This window comes from Palaemon carinicauda, chromosome 34 (assembly GCF_036898095.1).
Source record: "Palaemon carinicauda isolate YSFRI2023 chromosome 34, ASM3689809v2, whole genome shotgun sequence".
NCBI classification, from domain to species: domain Eukaryota; kingdom Metazoa; phylum Arthropoda; class Malacostraca; order Decapoda; family Palaemonidae; genus Palaemon; species Palaemon carinicauda.
Genome location: NC_090758.1, coordinates 24,297,924 through 24,324,863, shown reverse-complemented (window position 1 = coordinate 24,324,863; position 26,940 = coordinate 24,297,924). Strand labels below are relative to the sequence as shown.

At 25.6% G+C, this 26,940-nt stretch overlaps 1 protein-coding gene and 1 pseudogene across 1 annotated transcript; both read right to left on the bottom strand.

The window, feature by feature from the left end:
* LOC137626769 (heat shock 70 kDa protein-like) overlaps positions 1-16,224 on the bottom strand; it is a 49,680-nt pseudogene extending 33,456 nt beyond the window's left edge.
* A 2,420-nt stretch (positions 16,225-18,644) lies between these two features.
* Positions 18,645-21,852, bottom strand: LOC137626768 (fibrinogen-binding protein-like). The gene is made up of 2 exons (XM_068357767.1): positions 20,910-21,852; positions 18,645-18,652 (listed from the first exon to the last, which is right to left on the bottom strand). The coding sequence occupies exons 1-2, from the start codon at positions 21,850-21,852 to the stop codon at positions 18,645-18,647; spliced, it is 951 nt and encodes a 316-aa protein (XP_068213868.1).
* Between the last annotated feature and the right edge of the window lie 5,088 nt (positions 21,853-26,940).

The window sequence follows — 26,940 nt, the reverse complement described above, 5'->3', positions numbered from 1 at the left end:
ATCTTGAGGGTTTTTTTATTCTTTTTATTTTGTTTAATCATCACAATACCCCACCATATAAAAGGAAACACACTTAATTGGCAATTTAAACAACTATTCCCCCGAACACGAATAAAATACACAAATATCACTTATAAATAGATTTAGATTGTTAAATCAATAACAATTTGGAAATTTAATTAGAAAAATCCAGAAACATCGGTGGTACAAATGTTAATTTAAATTATTTATTGTTCAATAATTTTGTTACCAAAAAAACTGGAACGTGGGTAGGATATGCCCACGTATCTAAAATACAATAATTGTTTAATAAAAATAAAGTAATTGTATTTATATTTAGTCGTTTTATTTATATCATTATACTTATGATAACAACACAAATAAAATTATTCTAATTTACAACTTTTACAACAATGATGAATTTCTATCAATTCATCAGAAATTTTTGAAATTGAAGGGGCCTGTTCTAAATAATATTCACTTTTGTTTGTCCTCTTACATTTAAAACAAATTAGTTCTTTTGTACGTTTATTTTTTTTTCTTTGAGTATTAAATATTTTATCGGAGTGTTCGTTTTATCATTCATTGTTATTGTTTTATTCAAAATTGGTATATACGGCGCCAGGTTTTTTTAAAATTTCATTGTTATTCATAAATATAATCACTATCAGCTTATATTGATGGTAATCAAAATTTATGTGTATATATGTATAAATATATATTATTTTTTTATTCATTTTAATGAACCAAATTTAAATAAAATTTAATGAAAAATGTTGTTTTTTTTTAATCAAGAAATAGTTTTAAGCATTTTCGATTAAATATGCGTGTATGTACAATATCATCTTTTTCAAAAGCCAAATTGATTGTTCTTTTTTCCCATACCCTAGATATTATAAAGGATATAATAATATATTTAAAAAATGGATACACTTATTGATATTTGTGGATTACCTGAGGTTATTTTGTTTATATCTCCTTTAATACTTTCCATTATAATTGGGGGCTCTAGTATCTATAAAGTTTTATTCTTCTTGTTGTTGTTGTATATTATCTTAGGAGTTATATTATCTATTAATACATATAAAATTTTCTTCTCGAGATTAGACTTTAGTAAGAAGGGTGGTCATATTTCCGGACAATCGATGTACGCTTGGTATTTTGTTAATAGATTACAAGAAGAAAAAAATAGTATATTCGACTCTAAACTAGAATCTATTACAATATCATATCCCCCCTATTTGAAACATGCAACATTTTTTAAGGAAGACTTAAAACAAATGATTGATGAAACTTTCAATAAGGAATTTCAGGAAACAAACGTATCCGAGGATCCTGTTGATCAAAAAGATGAACTTTTACAGGCCGATAAATATAATGAAAAAATTCCAACCACCGAGGGCAATTTATTATAAGAAAACAGAGATGTTGAAATAATAGATAATTAATAACTTGCTCATTAATTTTCATTTTTGTAGGATATTTACCAAAAGAAGCTGACATAATAGTGTAAAAACATAACTATATTTATATGTTGTATTATTATTATTATTATTAAACACGTAGAAATTTTCATCCTTTTTAATAATATAAGGTGTAAATATATCATAGACTGAACAAGTAATATTTTTTATATTCATTTGACTATTCAGTTTTTTCATATATATTGTTGGTTCCAATGAAGAAATGAGGTGATTATTATTTATAGTCCATATAATATTTTCGTTATTGTCTCTATTTGGACACGATAATGATTCATTTATAGAGGAAATGTTTTATGAATTTTCAATTTTGAAATTTATTTTTTTAACTACATTGAATGATAGCTTTTCTGTATATTGTTTTTATTTTTTTTTTATTTTTACAAGGCATAAGAGACGCTTCCTCCTCTATCCTTCCTTCACAGGCGCATCCTCCATAGACAGTGCAAGTGAGAAACGACCAGAACTATCAAAACATCAAATTGGCGATAATATATCTAAAAAATTAATCCACTTATCAATATTTGTGGATTACCTGAGGTTATTTTGTTTATATCTCCTTTAATACTTTCCATTATAATTGGGGGCTCTAGTATCTATAAAGTTTTATTCTTGTTGTTGTTGTTGTATATTATCTTAGGAGTTATATTATTTATTAATACATATAAAATTTTCTTCTCGAGATTAGACTTTAGAAAGAAAGGTTGTTGTCCATTTTCCGGACAATCGATGCACGTTTTGTCTTTTGTTAATAGATTATAAGAAGAAAAAAATAGTATATTCGACTCTGAGCTAGAATCTATTACAATATCATATCCCCCCATTTGAATCAGGCAACATTTTCTAAGGAAGACATAAAACAAATGATTGATAAATTTTCATTTTTGTAGGATATTTACCAAAAGAAGCTGACATATTATTGTAAAAACATAACTATATTTATATGTTGTATTATTATCATTAAACATGTAAGAATTTTCATCATTTAATGTAAAGTATTTTTGTCTAATAATATAAGATTGAAATATATCATAGACTGAACAAGTAATATTTTTTATTTTCACTCGACTATTCAGTTTTTTCATATATATTGTTGGTTCCAATAAAGAAATGAGGTGATTATTATTTATAGTCCATATAATATTTTTGTTATTGTCTCTATTTGGACACGATAATGATTCATTTATAGAGGAAATGTTATATGAATTTTCAATTTTGAAATTTATTTTTTAACTACATTAAATGATAGTTTTTCTGTATACTGTTTTTTTTTATTTTTACAAGGCAAGTAATTTCACCATCATTTATAATTGGGTCACTTGATAAATATGTCACCATACATTTATTTACCCCAATTTTTTTAAATTGATTCTTAGAAAATTGTTTCATGTTTGGGTCAGATAGATTATTTTTTGAAATATTAAGTTCAATATTCAAATTACAGTCTAGATAACATGAATTGATATCAATACATACTCCACAGATAGTAAAAAATCGTATATTTTCTGGTAAGTTTAAGATATGATTGGAACTTTTTTTAGTAATTGGATTTCTTGACATCCAAGAAGGGTTATGAATATGATTGAAGATTGATATAAATGGAGGTTTTCTTATAGTACTCATCGGTGCCCATCTCCAAAAGTTCATTAAACAGTATATTGAATGAACCATCGCCACAGAAAAAAACATTTTCATGATCACAATTGTTTTTTGTATATGAGATAGTTATGTTTTATTAGAGTAATGATCTTCTTCAGTTTATATAAGATATTACCTAAGTAAAAAAATGAATGATGTTTTTGTTGATAAAAACAATGTAAGCAGTATTAGTAGCACCAGCACCGATAGTTATGAAGAATCTATGAATGATTATGATTATTATCATTATTATGACAATAATAACACAAACAAATTAAAAAAGAGCCAAAAGAGAAAAATGAAATAGATTTTGTCGATGAATCTTTATTTTTATCAACGCCTAAACGAAAAAATAAAATTACCAAAGATTATCATAGTAAGTCACACGAAACACTGACGAAATTTTCATCGCCACATAATAGTTTTTGGTGGGACCAAGATGACATACCTATATCACCAAATATAAAATATAATCATGACGATAATTATTTTCCTTCTGTGAATATTAATAATTGGGCACCACACAAAAAAGAAATTCTAAATGTAATAGACATATATAATTCAAATTCTATCATCTATAATGCAAACATTATAAGTTTTAAGAAAATTTGTGAAATGTTTGATGAATATAAATCAAATTCTATAGAGAACTTAAAAGCATTTTATATGGACATAATATTTACCATTATTGAAATGCTTGAACAATTAACGAGAATACAACTTAATCGTCATTATAATTTTCCGAAAATCTTTGCTACTACAATCTTAAAATCAATTAAAAAAAATCTGACTATTCGTAAACATGAAGACATTATTCAGTTAAAAGCATTACGCTCGTATATCTCAGACGCTGAAAATTATTTGACATATCAAGGCAAGATTTTATTAGATTGCCTATATCAAATAATTTTTATTTCCAGCTGTTTAAATTTTCACGAAAGTGCAACCAAACAATGGTCTATTCCTTCACAACTCAGCAAACATACCGATAAACAAATAACCGAATATAGTAATTTTGTTGATATAATAATTTCAAGCTTTAAAAATATGGATGTTATATATCAAGTTATGAAAGTCGCACAATAAATTTCACCCACAAAACTGTTTTATGATGATATCATTAACTGTGCTCCTATATTTCTTAATGTTAAAAAATATACATCCTTAAATGGATCCTGTTATAATGATATGCGAAGAAATTGAAAATGAAAATTATGGAAAAGCAATTCAATATTATTCAATGTTTTTCCATCGTCTTTTGTCATACATTATCAACCAGAAAAAATACGAAGGTATCAATGAAATATTAAAACTTCAGTTGAATAATGAAAGTAATTTTCATTCGGCTATTGTTCACTTATTATATTATATGTGGCAGTCTAAATGGCAAAGGTGTGGTAATGTTCAATATATTAGTACCAGAGAATTTAAAGACATGATTTACAAATCACAAAAAGTAGACGATCTTTTAGATTGTTTAAAAAAAGACTCAAAGGCTAGTTCTTATTTATTTCTTCCGCCTAATTTTGACCATTCCCTTTCGCAAACTTTATATGTTATGGAAAATGAACTTCAAAAAGCATTAAATAACACTAATACGTTGATTGGAAAAGATACTTTACATAATTGGTCATCTCTATTGTCTTCAATTTTAAATGGTTATATGAGCACAAATTTACATACCAACGTAGGAAATTTATTATGGATACAAGAATTAAGAGTTATTGCCTTCATCTATAAATATTTTTATTTGTCTTACGATAAAAAGGAAGAAAATTGGAATTGGCATGAAACTCAAATACAAAAGAAAAGGTTAGACCTACATCTTAATTACAAAAATAAATATGAAATTTTACAGAATGATTTAGTTAAAAAGTTAAACCAATCACACGATGCTTGTGAACGTGCTTATAATTTATTACTAAGCGAATTTGATTCATATAAACAAAGGGAACAAGAAAATAGACTTCTTCACGAAAAGGAGGTCTTAATGAATAATGAGCACATGATGAATATGTGTAAAAATACACTCGAAAATAATAATAAATACTGGAAAAATGTATTAACAGAGGAGACATTACACCCAGATTTAGAAAATACTGAAGATTATAATGATAAAAACAAAAACAGTGACACAATTATTTTATCATTTACAAATCTGCTGTCTGATAAAGAAAATAAAATATATTTATTAGAAGAAGAACTAAAAAACTCTAAGACTGGAATAGCAAACCTTTATGAAAAAGAAAAAAAAATCTAAAAAATGATTTAGATGAGAAAAATAAAATAAAGGAACTTTCCAAAGAGTTAAATCATTGCAAAGCGCAAAAAGACACCTCAATACATGAAAGTATAAATATAGATACAATTTCAAATTACGAAAAACATATAAAAAATATAGAGAAAGATATAATTTTGTTTAAACAAATAATTCAAGAACAAAAAAGTTTAATTAGCGAGTTAGAATATAAATTAGAAAAGTGTGAACGAGACAAGAAAAGTGATAAGCGAGAAAATGAAAGTATTATAAAAAAAATAAAAAAAGAGAGAGATGATTATTTATAATCAAATGAATAGTATCAAAAAGAAAATGAAAACATCATACGTGAAACAAATGACGATATGAAAAAAATTAAAAAAGAGTGCACTAAACATTTAAAACAATTAAAAATTCAAGAAGAAGAAATTGAACAATTAAAATCAACAATTTCAAAACAAAATATCAAACTTGAAAAGGCCATAGAAGAAAAAAATAATATAATTCTTAAACATAAAAAAGAAGAAGACTTGTTGTTTCAGGAATATGAAAATGCTTTAGCATTAAAAAATAATCATATTGAAAAATTAGTTGCGATTTTTGATAACTCTTCAAAAAAAGAAAACCGGGTTGCTAAAATAAGAAGTAAAGATACTTCAGGACTGAAAAATCAAAGTGACGAAAACAACAAAGCAGTTTCACTATTGATAAAGAACCAAGAAAAACTACAAAAACAACAACTGATCCCACCATCCTAAACGATAAAAGAAATAATCCAACCATCATCCTTTTTACCTACAACTAGTGGTAATAATGATAATTTACAACCAAGTGAATTACCCCGTGATTATTATGATGTCTCTACTAAATCGAGATTAGAACAACTGGGTGTAAACACCACACCTTTATATAATAATCCTAGTAATGATAATAAGACAATAACCAAACACGAAGCAAACAAATCTATGCAGGTGATGGAAGACGAACATTCACCTCCCCTTCAAATCAACCCCCCCCAAATAAAGATGATGATAATTTACAATTAATGGAACATCAACAAGTGTCATTATTACCCAAAAATGAAATAATCCAACCATCATCCGACGAACATTCACCCCCCTCCAAATCAACCCCTCAAATAAAGATAATAATAATTTACAATTAATGGAACATCCACAAGTGTCATTATTACCCGAAAATGAAATACTCCAACCATCATCCTCCTTGTTTACATTTGGTAGTAATAACCAACCATTACCACCATCATCATCATCTTTCTTGTTTACATTTGGTAGTAATAATAACAATAATCCTTATTACATTCCTACTGAATCAAGATTAGATCAATTAAGGGCAAATAAACCACAATTATATAATGATGATAATAGTAATAATAATAATATTAATGATGATAACGAGACACTAATGGAAGTAGACCAAGAAGAATCTCTGTCAACTCCAATAATAACTTCACAATTACCACTACCACTACCACTACCACCACCACTACCACTACCACAACAACAACAACAACTTATATCTTTACCACCACCACCAATACCACCACCACTCCAATCATCATCAACAACAACAACAATACAAATTATAACAAACTTACCACCATATAATAACATTGTCAACGATAATAATGATCAACAAAATACTACTACTCTAGCAATTTCAAACCACGAAGAAAATAATAGTAATTTGCCATCATCATCATCGTTGGTATTACTACCACCACCACCACCACCACTACCACTACCACCCTTAACACCAACTTATAGTCCTCCAATGCTAACTTATAATGATACTAATGACAGCACCAATAGCAATAATAATATTGTTTTTAAAAAAAGACGAGAAAATTAAACTAATACCAATAAAGAATATAAAATCTGAAAATAACAGCAATGTCATTGATAATAATAATCAGCAAAATACTACTCTGGTAATTTCAAATCAAGAAGAAAATAATAGTAATTTGCCATCATCATTATCATCGTCGTGGGTATTACCACCATCACCACCACCACTACCACTACCACCCTTAACACTAATTTATAGTCTCCCGATGCTAACTTATAATGATACCGATGACGGCACCAATAGCAATAATAATGTTGTTTCTAAAAAGGAGGAGAGTTCAAAAACTGAAAATATCAACAAACCCCTACAAAAAGTACAAGATGAAATAGAAAAACAAGTAGCGGCACAAAATAACCAGGACCACCAATTGGATTCTAAAATAAAGGTAATAAAGAAAGAAGATACATTATTGGACGACGAGAACGCGGTAGACATAAAAAAAGAAAGAAAAATGAAAAGTGCAGGTGATGGTGTTAATAAAAAAATAAAAAAAGGAAATATCAAAAAGGGGGATACATCAATAAAGAAGAACAAAAAAATCACGACCCCGAAAAAAATACACCCAAAGAAGAAAACTAATATTATAATTGAAAAGGAAAATAAACAACAAAAAGAAACAAAAACAACACAATTGGTAGATATGAAAAATGATAAAATCCAATTTAATACTATGGACGACCTCAAAATGGAAATAACTGAAAAAGAAGAAGTATTATTAGATGATGATCATGGTGGTGGGCTTGATAGAAGCAGAAGGGCTAATAAAAGGAAAATAAAAAAAAACCAAAGAAGACGAAGAAGAAGAAATTCCAATACAAATACCTAAGATTGAAAATCAACAAAAAGATCAACAAGAAAACCAATTTAAATTAGAAAAGGCAAATGCGTCTTCAGAAGGAAAAAATGATAGAACCAACATTGCCCTACTCGAAGAAAAGGAAAACGATAATAATAACGATGATGATGATGATGAAGAAGAACTCTGATAAAAAATTAATAAAAGTACAATATGTAGAAACATAATTAAGTGATATCATCATCAATATTAAGATTATTTTTAATATAGGTTGTTTGATTCAATTTATCATTATAATTATAATATTTTAAATATACACTAGCTATTTCTAATAGTATTAGTCCAATTAACACTATAATTTCGATAAATAACATTTGTTGGTCACTTATGTAAATATAATTTTTTTTCAAAATCTTTAATATAGATATAACCAATAACACCATTGATAAAAATATCATTGACACGAATAATGCATCAGATAGGAGCATTTTGGATACAGTTCTCATTTTTTATATTTTATATTAAACTTTACAAACTTTAAATTGCATATATATATATATATATATATATATATATATATATATATATATATATATATATATATATATATATATATATATATATATATATATATATATATATATATGTATATATGTATATATATATATATATATATATATATATATATATATATATATATATATATATATATATATATATATATATACATATATACATATATATATATATATATATATATATATATATATATATATATATATATATACATATATACATATATATATATATATATATATATATATATATATATATATATATATATATATATATATATATATATATATATATAGTATATCATTTTCACTAGTTAGATAATGGGAGTTCCGTTTCTTACAAATAAAATTCAAGATAATAATGCTTGGTTATCTTTACTAACAAAATATAAAAATAATAATGATAGTCATTATCAATCGCAACATCTTAATGATAAATATGATGATATCGGAAATGGGGGGAAACTAAATAGTATTGGTGTCGATGGAGCCATATTTTTACATGCACACGTTAAAAGACCAGACAAAAATGCGTTGTTAGATGATGATAAAATTGATATAAAAAAATGTAATGCAACTGGTGTAGTTAATAGCATCATATATTATATAGAACAGATTTGCTCATTCTATGAATCTTTTAGGAAAGAAGAAATCATTAACGATACTGTTTATTGTTTTTTTGCCGTGGATGGATCATCTCCAATCATCAAAAACAGAAAAAAAGAGAAAAAATGGATGATTATAGTTTGTTGACTTTATCAGAAAAGAATGAACTCCATGAATATATTTTTTATTTATCAAAAGAAAAACTTATTTCTTTATCGTATCCCTATAATTTTTCATTAGAAATTAACTGTCATATTGAATATTCTAAAAGAGGAGAAGGAGAAGTGGAGCTAATCAAATTTACTCAGAAATTCTATGGGAATGAAACAAATGTTATACTTTCATCTGACACGGATGTAATGGCCATGCTCGTTTTAAGGCAAATAAAAAATGTAGCTATAGTAACCCCCACATTAAGTAAAAGTAAAAAAAGTGACACATATAGTGGGCCTTTTATATCAAATCTATATAGTTTATTATGTGGCCTTAAATTCAATATTGATAAAATGATATTATACGTTATATTACATTTTATATTTTTTGGTAGTGATTACAATTTTGGTGTTATGATACACCCATCAGAGAGCAAAACTAAATATAATACACGAATTAACTGCTAAATTCCATGCAGAAAACAACGACTTTTCTTCCATGATTAGATCTATTGGAAATTGTTGTGTCAGATTTTCTAAACAAAATACAGATAACAATAATACAGTATCGCAATGGGCTACTCCCCTGAAAAAATTATTATTGATTGAAAGTATATGTTCTATATTATATTATGCGTCAATGGGCAAATCAAGTATTTTTTTAACAAAATTTTTATGAGACCTAAAATGAATCATGTTATCAAAGTTGAAATTTATTTAGAAATTACATCTTTTCCGTCTATAACAGTAGTAACTGGAGGGAAAAATGGATGTCCAAATAATACTGAGGGGGTGTAATTAATAAAATGTTGTAAAAATTTTATATCATGTCCATAACAATAATCATTTTCCTCGGCGAAACATTTCAAGTGTAACATGGCATGAAATATAACTATAGTTATATTTAATACAGTAGGTCCTATTTTATATAAAGTATCATTCAATGCACTTAAACACGAAATATTTACTGTAGTATTGAATAGGGGTCTCTCGGCACCCAAAACAACAAAACGGTAATCAGTATTAATCAATTTATTTTTTTCTGATAAATTGATATAAATTGCTTTATTTTCATTTGGATCTACGATGCTATTTGATGTAGATAATCCTGGAAACAAAAATTTATTTTTCAGTTGTATGTCAATGTTATTATTATTATTATTATTATTATTATTATTATTATTAGTAGTAGTAGTAGTAGTAGTAGTAGTAGTAGTAGTAGTAGTAGTAGTAGTAGTGGTCGTCGAATAGTTACAAATTCCTATAATTTCATCTGGAAAATAATATATATAAATTGCATCTTTGTTTATAAATGCGGAGATGTGTTCTTTGTTTTTGGCATCCTTTAATTCCCACGTATTTGGGTATCTATTCCACGACAATATATTACGTTCTTTGTCTATTAATTCATGTGAATTAAACAAAGATTTTATTGTAATATCATATTTAGAAAAGTAATTTTCAAAAATAAATTTATTGATATTTCTAAAAAAATCTTCAAATTTCAGTTCTTTACTTATATTACTGGATGCCATATATGAAAAATATTCAATCCAATTATTATTAATGGCAGTTACATAATCGTGACATTTTTTTGAATCTGAATATATTAACGAAGCAACTGGTGTGGCTTTTATACCATTCATGGGACCTAGTACACTGAATAATTTATCCATTTTCATTTCCAGAATATCAATTCGAACTCTTAGGTTCTCCGCTTCATTATTAGATATCATTTTCTTTTCTTCGTTTGTTGATCCCTTTAAAAGGGTATCAGATATATATCTTGGTGGGTTTATATTTTTTTCGTTTGAAATAATAATTTCGTTTTTGATTGAAGAATTTCTTTTTCTTTTTTTTTATTTTCTCTTTGAGTAATTTTTTTTAATTATTTAATAAAAAATATTGTCGTTTTAAAATTTTATATATATATATATATATATATATATATATATATATATATATATATATATATATATATATATATATATATATATATATATGTGTGTGTGTGTGTGTGTGTATGTGTGTATATCATGCACACACACATATATACCTTGTTATATATTCTTTTTCAAATCCTAAGAGCAAATCTTTTTAGATAAGCCACACATTCTCAAAAAAAACATGACTACTAAATTAAAATTAAATTTTGTAAATGATAATAGTAGTAATAGTAGTAGTAGTAGTAGTAGTAGTAGTAGTAGTAGTAGTAGTAGTAGTAATGGTGATAATTATATTAATGTTGATTACCAAAATGAAAATTTAAAACACAACACTAATTATCTCAAAGATGATGATAAAATAGGAGAGGAAAATGACAACAACGACAGCAATTATAATAATAATAATAATAATAATAATAATAATAATAATAATAATAATAATAATAATAATAATAGTAATAATAATAATAATAATAATAATAATAATAATAATTGTTTTAGAAAAGTAAATTGTGATCATAGACAATATATAAAATATAATATAAATGAACTGAATAACATACATTTTCACATAAGAGAACTGAAAATCAAGATTACTAATCTAATTGAAAAAAATGGATAATATTTGTTCATCTGAAGATAATATTAATAATAATAATGATAATACAATTGATATTTATTATAATAATTCTTTATTTTTGTATAATACACCATCACCATCCTTTTTATCTACCTCATCCTTTTCTTCATATATCATGCCCATAAATGAAAATTGCAACCCAAAACAAATACATCATAGCTTAATTTATGGCTATTTAGATTATTATAAATTTATCATTGGTAAACGTGGAAAAAAATTAATAATCTAAGAAAAAATATAATGTTATTATTAATATACCTGATAAATATTCATCAGAAAATCAAATAATTATAATGGGTCTCTGTAAACTTAACGTATTAAATATCTACATATAAATTTTGAATACTATTGCATACACCCTTAATTTTCTAATTAATAATAAAACTTTTTGTGTTTTGTGTGTATATATAGTTAATATACTGTACACATCATACAAATAATTGTCTATTTCAAACATTTCACATTAACTTTCCATTAGATATATTTGTATGAATTTTTTCATATAAATTTTGATATTGTGATATAGATATCGCCGGCTTAATTTTACTAGGTTGAATAATGGTATAATGTTTTATACAAATAGGACAAGGAATCAAAAGTGGAAGTATGTGAATAAATGCATATAAATGCTCTGGTAACAATTAGTATTAGAATTTTTATTGTTTGCAGCATTTATTGAAAAGGCATGAAAAATATTCCAATATATTCCTCCCCAACTTGCCGGTCCATATAATTCAAGGGGCAACCTTGAATAGTTAGAAAAAAACTATTTGATTAACATAGTGAATTGAATGTGGAGGAATTAATGAAACCTCTTTTATTGTATCACAACATCTTGTGTTATATAAAGTTTCGGATAATTCTTTGAGTGTGTTCACTTTATTGAATTCGAGATTTTTTGTGAATAAAATTTGTTGGTAATTATGTTGACTACTTTCATTTTCTAAATACCATTCCAAGAAAAGGTGTTCAATTTCTGTTTTTTTTATTTTCTATATCCTGGGGATTTTTGTTGTTATTATTATTCTTCTTAGTCAAGAAAACAATTTCCAGTAACTTTTTTTCAATTTGTTGGGGACTCTTAACCTGATCTTTATAGCTTTTGTTGTTAATTATTCTGTTTACTAAAACCTCTAACATTTCAAAAGATCTTTTAATTTGATTTCTAATTTCTAATAATAATAATAGGTTATCATTGTTTTCATGTGAGTACCATCTTAAAATAGAAAATATAGAATTGGTAAAAAATTCGGGGAAACAAAAAATGGCTGGGTATTCTTTACAAGATTTTAATTTATATAACATTTTCCAATTAAATAATAACTGAATTTCACCTTGTGATGATATGAAATCAATAGGAAAATTAATTGTTTTGGGCTTCATCTTTTTTTATTTTGAAAATTATTTATATTAAAATAGTATCGTTGTTTACTGCATCCACAATGGTTTGTTTTATTTCATTATCAGGATTCATTATTACAATAGTATTGATAAATGCCTCTCGAAATTTAGAAATAAACATCGTCTTCATGGTTTGATTAATATATATATATATATATATATATATATATATATACAAATAAACGCGGGTCTATTCTCGCATACATGACAACTTCCCCTTTTCCGCCTTTCTTCAAGTAATATACTCTATCAATGTTTCCTACATCAAATTTAAATTGAGTTAGATCATCATCACCTTCAATAGGATTATATATGTAATCAAACTCAACATTGAAATTAATACCCTTTATAGCATTTTCAAATTCATCTGGATAGGCAATGTGATTGCAGTTACTTTTATATCTATGGTGGATTGCTCTAGGATATGGCTTTAGCGTCATTACCCCAGTGTTATCTAATTTCAGGTTATTATAAACAGTTTGCCTCAGCCCATTTTCGATGTAAATAACTTGAAGCAATAAATTAGGGTCTCTTGCCCAAAAAATATACCCTTCGTTTTCAAGTCCATCATTCCACGTAGCTCCGTGCATATAGAAATACAATACCAACTTCTTACTTTTTAAATCATTCATTCTTCCAACTATTACACACTCATTTACATCTTTATAAAAGGGCGATTCTTTGTGGTGTAAATAATATAGTCGATCAGTGGCATATACATTTATATATTTTAAATCAAAAGGGACATCTGCTTTATCGACATCTAAATAATAATGAGAAAATAAATATTGTTGGTGTATCCAGAACGGGAAACTACATTTTAAAAGATCTCTTGGGGTATTTATTCCTTCGTGGTAACTTTTGAAATTATTCATTTTTTGATATATAAAATTTTATATTAATAAATTATGAAAACCCTTCTCTGTTTATTAGTCAACTTCTTCAATGGTTGGGTGGAATTGATTATTATGTAAATTTTATTCATTTGCCCCAAGTATATGTTCATAATCCTTTTTTATTTTTATTAATTTATTTTCATAATCTTTTTGTTTAGCAGAGGGGGTTTCATCAATCCACTTGAGAGTACTTTCTAATTTTGATTTAAATATATCTATATTACTACTGTTATTATTTATAATATTATTTTGTACTTCTAAGCAATATGATTCTAATTTACATTTAGCTCCTATATCGTTTCTTAATTCCCGGTCTTGAGCAGCATACATTTCAGCTTCTTTGATCATTCGATCTACCTCTTCTTTGTTTAATCTTCCCGAGTCATTAGTTATAGTAATTTTTTTCTGATTTGCCGGAAGATTCTTCGTTTGCTGACACATTTAATATCCCATTAGCATCAATATCAAATGTAACCTTAATTTTAGGTATACCCTTGGGTGCCTGGGGTATATTATTTAATTGAAACCCCCCAAATAATTATTATCTTTAGTTTTAGTTCTTTCTCCTTCATATATTCTAATATTAACACATTCTTGGTTATCACTATACGTAGTGAAGTTTTCAAATTTACTAGTAGGAATTGTCGCGTTCCTTTTAATCAAGGTAGTCATAATATTACCGGCAGTTTCAATACCTAATGAAAGGGGAGTCACATCCAGTAATAATAAATCTTTGATCTTATCAGATTTATCTCCACTGAGAATGGCAGCTTGAATGGCAGCACCATAGGCTACAGCATCATCTGGATTAATCGACTTATTCAAATTATTTTCATTAAAAAAAGTTTGAAGGAGGTTTTGTATTTTTGGAATACGCGTAGAACCTCCAACTAAAACAATTTCATCGATGTCACTCTTATCGAGCTTAGCATCAATTAACGCCCTTTCAACTGACACTAGAGTGTTTTTGAATAAACTCCCACACAAATTTTCAAATTTAGCGCGAGTAATGGTAGTATGAAAATCAATTTCCTCATATAATGAATCAATTTCTATTGTCGCCTGTGTAGATGAAGATAAAGTTCGTTTAGCAGTTTCACAGGCAGAACGAAGACGTCTTAATGATCTTTTATTACTGCTTAAATCTTTTTCATATTTTTGTTGAATTCTCGCGTAAAATAATCTAATAAAATACTATCAAAATCTTCTCCCCCAAGATGAGTATCTCCTGCTGTTGATTTAACTTCAAAAATGCCATCATTACTAATATTCAATATAGATACATCAAAAGTCCCCCCACCTAAATCAAATATTAAAACATTTTGTTCTTTTGTATCATTATTTAATCCATAAGCGATGGCGGCGGCTGTGGGTTCATTAATTATTCGAATAACATCAAGTCCAGCGATGGTCCCAGCATCTTTAGTAGCCTGATACTGAGAATCGTTAAAATAAGCCGGAACTGTAATAACAGCTTTATTTATATTTTGTCCCAAATAATTTTCTGCAATTTTTTTCATTTTTGATAATATCATAGAAGATACTTCTTCTGGGGTTAACACCTTTTTCTCTTTTTTATGTTCGACTTGTATTTTTGGTTCATTCTCTTCGTCAATAATTTCATAGGGTAAGATTTTAATTACTCGTTGAACGCAATCGTCTATATAATTTCTGCCCATTAACCTTTTTACATCGAAAATGGTATTTTTTGGATTCAAAGCACATTGATTTTTTGCCGCTTCCCCAATAAGTCTTTCGGTGTCATTGAATGCAACATAAGAAGGAGTGGTTCTATTTCCTTGGTCATTAGCAATAATTTCAACTTTTTCATTTTGAAAAACAGCAACACACGAATAAGTAGTTCCCAGGTCAATACCAATAACCGGAGAATTATTATCCTCCATTACTAAAATATTTAGCTATCAACTATATGTTACTTGGTCGTAAATTAGAAGTCTAATGATGTATTGCAGTTCATATTCTAGGGTTTATATACATATACAGATGTACAGTACAGCTACTATTACATATAACTGAGTAACAGTAACAATAAAATAATTATTTAAAAGTTATTAAAATTTTACAAAATTCAAAAAAGTTAAGATAATATTTTGTGTGGTTATGTTTTTTGTGTAACACTCTTAAATTATTTTTTATAATACTATTAATAAATACATTAGTTACCGCAAAAAATCTTTTATTTGTCATAGAAAACGATTATTATTTGTTTTAAGTATATATTCATGGGCGATATCAATCTATTTTTTTATTAACCTGCTCATAATTTTTCAAATTCCTGACAATTATTTTTTAATTGAAAAAATGCGTAAATTTCAATAAAATTTCAACAAAATCAATTAACAAAACTTTGGAAAACTAATAAAAAATGTTTATAATATTACTAATGAAGTTCATAACATGCTTTTTTTTGTTAATAATATTACCATTTCGGTTAACTTTATTTCTTTGTGGTTAACATTTGTATTATCTTTTTTCATAAAATTACATTTTAGTTAATAATATTACCGTTTGGGTTCATAATATTGAATTCTAGTTAATAATATGACATAGAAAACTATTGAAAAATAAGAAAAAATATTTAAAAAAATCAAAATATGTGTATTTTATGATATAAATGTAGTTTTATTGGGTAAAATGGACATTCAACAGGAAAAAAATAAAAAAATAGCATTTGTTATGACAAATAAATTAGGTTTTTGTTGAAGAAATAGAAAATATAGATGTTTTTGTTTCATCAAATACTACTTTTTAATTACAAAAATGAGGGATTATATGAATAACTTAAAAAAATATTTAGATAAACAAGTATTTTTTATATAAAAACTTAATTTTTATAAGAATACCCCACAAAAAATATAAAAAATTTAAGAAAAATAGCCTATTAAATAAAAAAAAACATTGTTTAGTACAAAAAAATTAATATTTTTTACAGAAAAACCATAAAAGACACACAAAAAAATAAAATATATGTATTTTTTATATAAATGTAGTTTTATTAGATAAAATGGACATTGAACATAGGGAAAAAATTAAAAATAACACCTAATATGACAAAAAAAATCAGGCTTTTAGTTGAAAAAATAGAAAATATGAATGTTTTTGTTTCATCAAAAACTACTTTTTAATTACAAAAATGAGGGTTTATATGAATAAATTTAAAAAATATTTAGATAAACAAGTATTTTTTATATAAAAACTTAGTTTTTATACGAATAATCCACAAAAATATAAAAAAATTGAAGAAAAATAGTCTAAGAAATAAAAAAAAAAAAACATTCTTTAGTACAAAAAAATTAATATTTTTTTTACAGAAAAACCACAAGACACAAAAAAAATATCTGTATTTTTTATTATAAATGTAGTTTCATTAGATAAAAAGGACATTGAACGTGGGGAAAAAATAAAAAAATAACACCTAATATGACAAAAAAATTAGGCTTTTGTTGAAAAAAGAGAAAATATAAATATTTTTGTTTCATCAAATACTACTTTTTAATTACAAAAATAAGGGTTTATATGAATAAATTAAAAAAACATTTGGATAAACAAGTATTTTTAAAAAAAAAAAAAAAAAAAGCCTAGTTTTCATAAGAATAATCCACAAAAAAATAAAAAAAAAAAAAAAAATAATCTAAAAATAAAAAAAAAAACATTCTTCAGTACAAAAAAATTAATATTTCTTCTACAGAAAAACCACAAAAGACACACACAAAAAATTAAAATATATGTATTTTTCAATATAAATGTAGTTTTATTAGATAAAATGGACATTGAACAAGAGAAAAAAAATAAAAAATAGCACCTAATAGGACAAAAAAATTAGGCTTTTGTTAAAAAAGGAGAATATATAAATGTTTTTGTTTCATCAAATACTACTTTTTAATTACAAAAATAAGGGTTTATATGAATAAATATAAAGAAATATTTAGATTAACGAGTATTTTTTTTTAAAAAAAGCGTAGTTTTCATAAGAATAATCCACAAAAAAATAAAAAATTGAAGAAAAATAGTCTAAAAAAAAACATTCTTCAGTACAAAATTTTTTTTTTACAGAAAAACCACAAAAGACACACACAAAAATTAAAATATATGTATTTTTTTATATAAATGTAGTTTTATTAGATAAAATGGACATTGAACTTGAGAAAAAAAAAGTAAAAAATAGCACCTAATAGGACAAAAAAATTAGGCTTTTGTTAAAAAAGCAGAAAATATATATGTTTTTATTTCATCAAATAATACTTTTTAATTACAAAAATAAGGGTTTATATGAATAAATTTACAAATATTTAGATAAACAAGTATTTAAAAAAAAGCCTAGTTTTCATAAGAATAACCCACAAAAAAATATTTAATATTGGTTTAACTAGCACCCTGTAAAATGATTTTCTTATAAAAATAGAAAACATGTTATAATGAACAGTGAAATTTATTAAATTAATGATATAAAGTCTAATTTTTTTCTGAAAAATCATTTATTTGTTGAACATTGGGAAAAGTAACAATACTTTCTCTGCCAACTTTGTTTGTATATTCGGTTGTATAATATTTAAAACTTTTATTCATGTTTTTAGAATATTGATAATATATAGTGAAAGTAAGAATTGTTGAAAGTAAAATGACATTTAATACAATTAAACATATATTGTGGTTTTGTGTAAAAAAACATTTAGTATTAATTACATCTTTGTTATTTACAACATCGTGTTCTGTTGTAGATTTTTTTGATGAATTATCTTCATATGAAAATACTGAACACGTTGTAGATTTATTATAGAAAAACAATTCAATGTTTTCAGATATAACCAAACACAAATTATTATTGCAGTTACCATTTAATGTCTTATTCTTTAAATTTGAGTTCGTGTGCAGAATAAGTAAATCATTAAAAGAATTTGTAAAATTACCCGTCTGATTTTCTTTGATGATAACATTATTGGGTCCACATAAAAAACATATACCGTTAGTTATATTACAATTTTCTATGTCCACCAAATCTATAATACTTGAAAGAATGAAAGTAGGTGATATTGCCTTGGCCAAATAAAACGAATTATTTTCGTTTTTTTGTAAAGCGAACATAGTATTATACGGCGGAGGATTTTGTAAAGGCAATGGAAATAATAATGGCATCAAAAGTGGGTAATAACTATATAATTCATACTCTACAAAATATTTTCCTTTTTTTAAAGCATTTACCCATATAGGAAAAGGCATGGCGTTTGTAGGAAGTTTCAATTTATAAGGCAGATGCTCGGGGTAGGATAATGGATTGGGCTCTGAACGAGTAATTATTTTCTTGATGGCATTTAAAGTATTGTTCATTTTATAGATTAAATTCAAATCTATATCCAATATAAATGCGCTTTTCATAAATCTTTCCCACTCATTATATAAATCTGGTAAACTATAAACCGACGAGGAAAAATAAGTATAACAAGTAAAATTATTGTAATATAAACCAAGAGGTTTGTGTCGATGAATAACCTCAAAAAAATTTTCAAATTTGTGAATTATTGGTAATATATAGATAGTTAGTTTTTCATCATTACATTTTTCTTTAACATGTAAAATATCCATGTATATTTTATTAAAGTTGATTTTATAATATATAAACCGCCTTTCATTTTCATTGATATAATCTCCAAAATATACATGAAACGGGGATATATTATGTTGTGTTTGAAATTCAGCTTGTGCTTTACTTGAATTTAAAAAAAAATAAAAGTAACAATAATAATAATATAGAAGGTTTTCTATACATTGGTCCGTTAGATTGGAAATAATTAGATATGAGAAAATGATATATTATATATACATAAAGATTTTTAATCATATATTTATTAATAAATATATTTTGATTTATTTTATAGTAATTTTAACTAAATCAATAATGATAAAGAATATTTTTGTATAAAAATATCTATTTAAAAGGAACAATAAAAATATAAATAAACCAACAGACGAGTGGGTTACATAATTACTAAAATGGATAGCCTACATAAATGTTTATTTTGCATAAAGTTTTTCAATAAAATAATGTTAGCAATATTTCTCGTTTTGTTTGTTGCTCTTTTGATTTATATAGGACTCAAATATATTACCCCAAACACAAATAAACCAACAGACGGGTGGCTTACAAATTACTAAAATGGATAGCCTACATAAATGTTTATTTTGCATAAAGTCTTTTAATAAAATAATGTTAGCAATATTTCTCGTTTTGTTTGTTGCTATTTTGATTTATATAGGACTCAAATATATTACCCCTTGATGTAATTTAGGTCGAGGATTGGTTTATATATATTTTATCTAAATAATATATTACTTTGATTATAAGGTGTTAATATTTCTTAGGATAAATTAAATTTGTTTTGATTTATAGATAAAATGGGTTTATCTTTTCTTATTTCAATATCAATATTTCCTTCTTTGTTAATGATTAATTTTTCATTTTCATCGTGATATTCCTTATATTCATTTTCGTTATCATTGTCAATTGGCATGTATTTATTTTCATGTATATTAAAATGATCTTTTTCTTTAAAAATACTAGTATTATTATCATTATCATCATTTTCATAGTTGGCTCCTAAACGGATTCTTTTATATTGAAATATTTCAAAACTACCTTTTCTCTTCTTATTGTTGCTATTGTTTTCGTTGATAAATACTTCATCATCACCCAATTCTTCGTCATCGTCATCATCATCATCATCATCATCATCATCATCGTCATCGTCATCGTCATCGTCAACGTCATCATCCGAGTTTTCTTCTTCTCTTTCATCTTCCTTATTATTGATAGTGGTAGTACTATCCTCAGAAAAATAAGTTTCCCGTGATGTATAATTATCCTTTATAATAAAGTTAGCATTATCACTATCATCGTCGACAAATACTTCGTCGTCGTCAGAATCTTTTTTTATTTCATCATCTTCATCTTCCTTATTATTGATAGTGGTAGTATTATCCTCAGAAAAATAAGTTTCCTGTGATGTATAATTATCCTTTATAATAAAGTTAGCATTATCACTATCATCGTCGACAAATACTTCGTCGTCGTCAGAGTCTTTTTTTATTTCATCATCTTCATCTTCCTTATTATTGATAGTGGTAGTATTATCCTCAGAAAAATTAGTTTCCGGTGATGTATAATTATCCTTTATAATAAAGTTAGCATTATCATGATCAAATTCTTTGGTGATGGGGATATAATCATCGGAAAAACTGTTTTTTTGTGGTGCGTGATCATTAAACTCTTTTTCGTTTTCTTTCTTCTCTGTATCATTACTAAAGTCATTATACGTGGCTTCTCCTCCCCGCTTATATGAAATAAAAGTTTTGCTATTTTCAATGATATAACTAGTATTATTGTCGTTGTTATTTTTTTCGTTGTCTCTGCAACCAATTTCTTTATCAAAATATTTTTCCGTTATTTGGTCATCACTGGAATTTTCATTGATAAATATTTTATCGTCCATCTTATCATCATGAAGTTCCTCCTTTTCTTGAACAATTCCTTCTTCTTCTTCTTTTTTTTCTTTGGTATAGTTATCATTACTTTTTTGCATGACCGAGTTCAATAAAAAAACACTTGTTAATTTAAGGTTATAATTTTCCTTACTAATTTTTTTTATTATTCTTAATATCAAATTGATCATCATTATCATTAATAACATTATTATATCCCATTTTGTTATTATTGTTGTTAATTTTTTTCTAGATTTTTTATTATTTCCTTATCAGAGAGGAAATCTTTGTTTTATTACAATTTTCCAGAAGATAATTAACATTATTATCAACTTTCATTTGGGGGTGTCCTGTAAAGAGAACATTATTATCCGAGTATTTTTCGCTTAAAAAATCAAGTATCGTAGAATCCTGGTGGTTATCTTTATTAGATATAGCCATTTGCTTAAATAACATATCGGTAATAAAATGAAAACCTATATTAAACAACGAACAAAATACCATATTAATAATCAAATCTTTATTATCTCTGGGTGTTAATTCGTCTGTTAAAGTGTTTGTAGATTTCTTATTATTTAATAATTCAGCAAGTTTAGTTAATTTTTCCAAATTTTGGTCCCTCAAAACTGATACTTTATGCAACATAGCTTTCATATTGCAGTTTATATGTCCAATTGCTTGAATCATCTGTGGGTATTTTGAGTTTGATATTGGAACATTCTGAACCTTATCAAAAACTTCCCGTAAAGTCTGAAAAACAAATGTTGTTATATTAAAATCATCATCGGCAATATATTTTTTCAGTAAAAGTATTTTCTTTGTGTTGTTGAAAATATCAACATTTGATAAAGAGTCTATGTTATTGCAATCAAAAATGCGTTTTGTTATATTTTTCAAAGTAGAATTTTCTGTAGATTCATCGTTTAAAATTTTTTTCAATAATTCTTGAAATATGATACGAGTTAGTTTTGCTTCAGATTCAACACCACCTTCTAAACTATTATTGAATAGATTATATTTTTCCATAGATTATTTTTTAATTCGTTTAGAAAATGTATAATAACTCAATACTTTCCTTTGTCGCCGATAATAATAAATAAAAAAAATTAACGATAATATATATACTTGTATTTAAACGTTTAAAAGTTTTTGCTAATTTATGTTTAAGGTGTGACCAAAAAGTTTTATAAGTTGTTAATTAAATTTTTATATAATAATAATAAAATTTAAAGAGGAAACCCACAATAACCAGGTAATCAGTATTTTAGTTATCTAACATAAACTTAATATATATAAATATATATATGTACTTTATATATGCTATTATTTTGAAAATAACCAAAATATCATTAAAATGTCCGTAAACTATTCGAATTATCAGTAGAATACTTTGATATGTAATCATGGATACTGGGTCCTGTACAATCTTTCCGTCGAATATGTCCCAGGTAATCAAAATCAGATTCTTCGCCAAACATATTAATTACATCATCGGACGGTTTATTTTTTAGGGGCATATTAGTCACCATTTCTCCTCTAGTATGCATTGTAAAATTATCATCATCATCATCCTCATCATCATTTTGACCGTGTGTTATCATTGCCTTGGTTGTCTTTTTAGAACACATACCAGGTGCTTCTAAATATTGAGCATTTTTATTTTTGGTTAATCGGTTGTACAAATTTTGAATATAAACTACAGAGTTTTTTAGAACTAGGGGCTCTCCATTGCATATATTTGTTAACGTAACAAAACCTAGGTTTTTTACGTAAACGATGTTTGGAATAGAATTGTCTATTATTGGTCTTTCCCCATTTTTTACTGAAAAATCTAAAGTATATTGTTTTTTATTATTTTTTGCATTTAATACTAATTGTGGATAAAATTTCCTAGCAACGTCAAAGGCAAATTCATGATCCTTAAACTCAACCTTTTCATTCAAATCATCATTAAATTCACAGAAGTAATTAACAAATATATCAGCTGAATTTTTCAATTTATTGTGTATGTTATTAAACATATTAGAATGTTTATTTATAAATTCGATATATTTTTCTTTTTCTTTTTGAAAAATTTTACTTTTGTGGTACTTATTACTACTAACTTGTTCATCTACAATTTTCACATTATTATATATATTACCAATAGTACTTGGTGTTAATTTAGCCCTAAGAACATTTCCATTGTGTTTCTAATTTGTATTTGAAGCAGTAGAAATTAATTTATCATTTATATGTGATTCATCCATAAGCTTTATGAGAAAATTATATGCAGAACAATCACTAGGTTGATTCAAAGAATTAGAAACCATAATTGCATTTCCATGCTTGTTTACAAACAAAATATTCGATGGAGCTAAAAGGCACTGCCCATTAAAGGGAGGAATTTCCATTAAATTTTCTTGGTGTACTTCATTAAGAAAAGCTAAACTTACAATATCATGTAATGTGTGGCACAATAACCTGTTATTAGAAAGAAAGTGTGGCTTTTTGTTTAAATATTTTAAGGTGTTGTTGCTTTTATCCTCATTAATGGTCATTATACTCCTTTCGTGGTTTTTATCTGACTGTCCTTGAATATTCATCATGGTTCGAATGAACGAAATAAGTACGGGATTTAAATCGAATATTCTTATACAAATATCTCTTGGATCTTGAGGATTATCTCGCGGTAAAACATATTTCAAAGGTTCTCCGTTCTGGAAAATATTATCAATATAAAAATTATCATCACTATCAACTGATTTTATATATAAATTATAAGGATTGTTATTATCATCATCATTATTATCATCATCACTACTACTGCTACTATAAGAATTAGTTTTAAATGGTCCAAGATTTGTTTTCCTTTTATGTTTGCGTTTAGAACTACTACTACTACTACTACTACTACTACTGGTATTATCAACATCACTTTCGGCATCAGATTTGTTGTTATATTCATCTAAAAACTTTTTTAATTCTGGTATTATTCCAATATTGTTATTCTCTATTTTACTATTTTTATTTTTGGTGGGTAATTTTTCTTTTATTTAAATCTCTTATATTAACGTTTTTATCTATTACATAATATCCACATCCTAATGTATTATTTCTGGCTAAAAACCTTGAAATAACTTTTCCATTTGATATTTGTTCTTCGCTAGAATTTATCATACAGACTTTAACTCCATTACATATTCTATTATGATTCATTGCTAATATTTGCTTTAAGATTTTACTATTTGGAAATATTAAAACCCCGGGAGGAAATGCAATGCTTTCAGAAAAACCAGTGTTCTCTGATAGATACAATTTAGAGTTTATTCGAAAAAAGGATCGACCATGTATAAATGGACCCATATTAAACTTTTCATACCCATGCCTCGTTGGATTCATATTACAGGATGTATGTTGAAGTGGTTTTTCAATATTTTCATATAGCAAACCAAGTTTTAGATAAGTACAAGGCGCACAAAAGCTTTCAAATACCCTTTCATGACGCTCATTTAATTTTCTATTTAAATGATCTGTATATATTTGATTAATTTGAATTGTTATATCAAATTCTATACCATTATAAAAAATTTCAAATAGTAAATGACTAAAAATACACTCTTCGCTAAGCGAATCTATCGTTTTTTCCAAGTCTTGTGTTAAACTTTTTAATTCGGGAGCAGATAAATTCTCTATTAATGTATTCAAAACTTCTTCGTTCATTTTTTCTTTTTGTGGATTTTTTCCATTACCGTAATTTGTAGGTAGATTATTAGGATTTAGAAAAGGTTGTTGTTGTTGTTGTTGTTGTTGTTGTTGTTGGTAATAATTATTAGTATTACCTTGTGCTTGTGCTTGTGCTTGTGCTTGTGCTTGTGCTTGTGCTTGCGGAATTACAGTAGCAGCAAAAGGAATAGATGATTGTGGTATCAGAACCGGATTGTTATTGACGGTGGTGGTGGTGTTGTTGTTATTAAATGGTGATATCTGATGTTGTGGTGGTTGTTGAAGTTGAGTATATTGATATGGACTTTGATTATTTATTCCATAATTATCTTTACTATTATATGTTGTTGTATTCATATTTTTTAGATATAATAAAATAACACATTTGCTGCTTATATTTCAACTTGAGAAATGAAACTATATAATACCTTTTGATAATATTTATCCTACTCGTTTCCATTTGAATGAATTATATTTAAAAAATATCGGTATAATTGCCTGAACTTATTTTGAATTTGAATTGCGCGTGTAATTTTATGTTGTAAATGTTTTCTATATTTAGATAATCTACTTTCATAATCAATAATAGATTCAATTATTAATTTTACCGCTCAAAGATGAGGATAAAAATTTTCTGATACAATTAAGGTATTTGAGGGATATTTAGATCGATTAAAAGATTTGAAAAATTGCATATTTTTTATAGGGAGTATAGGAGTTTTATAGTAAGGAGAATAATTTATACTATATGCTATATGTTTGACCGGCTTCAATATTGTCTCATAAAATTTCTTATAGTATATTAAGAAATTTTGGTAGTATATAAGTATACTATATAATTTTATTCTTGTTTGGTTAAATGAGGCCTTGAATCATATAATCGATATTATTATTATTATTATTATTATTATTATTATTATTATTATTATTATTATTATTATTATTATTATTATTATTATTATTATTATTATTTTGGGCCATCATGACGTTTTTTAATTTTAGGTTGGAATTTTTTTTCATATATATATATTAAGTGATATAAAAAGGGCTATAAACATGAACAAAACTTAACTTTACATGTCAAAATAGGAGAGCTGTTTCTTTGGATAGTCTTATTATTGCATTTTCTCATATATATATTGTATTTATATCCTTTATAGTTAGCTGTTCTGCTGTATTTTGTGTTGTTACAATTTATAATGATCAACCAAAATAATCTAAAAAAAATTTATTTTATTTTACAATTTTTGGTATTTATACAATAACTTAAGATTAGTTTCTGTTATCTATTTAAGATCTAAATATATATAAATATTGAATATCGATAATACTTATTGTAACAAATTCAAAAGTTTGTATACGGATATAATAGAAATTAGAGATCTATCCAATTATATGAATCTTCCAATCTTTGATTATATAGTTTATTTTAATGAAATAGTCATTCCTTGGGAAATGAAGAGTAATGTAAATTTATCAAAATT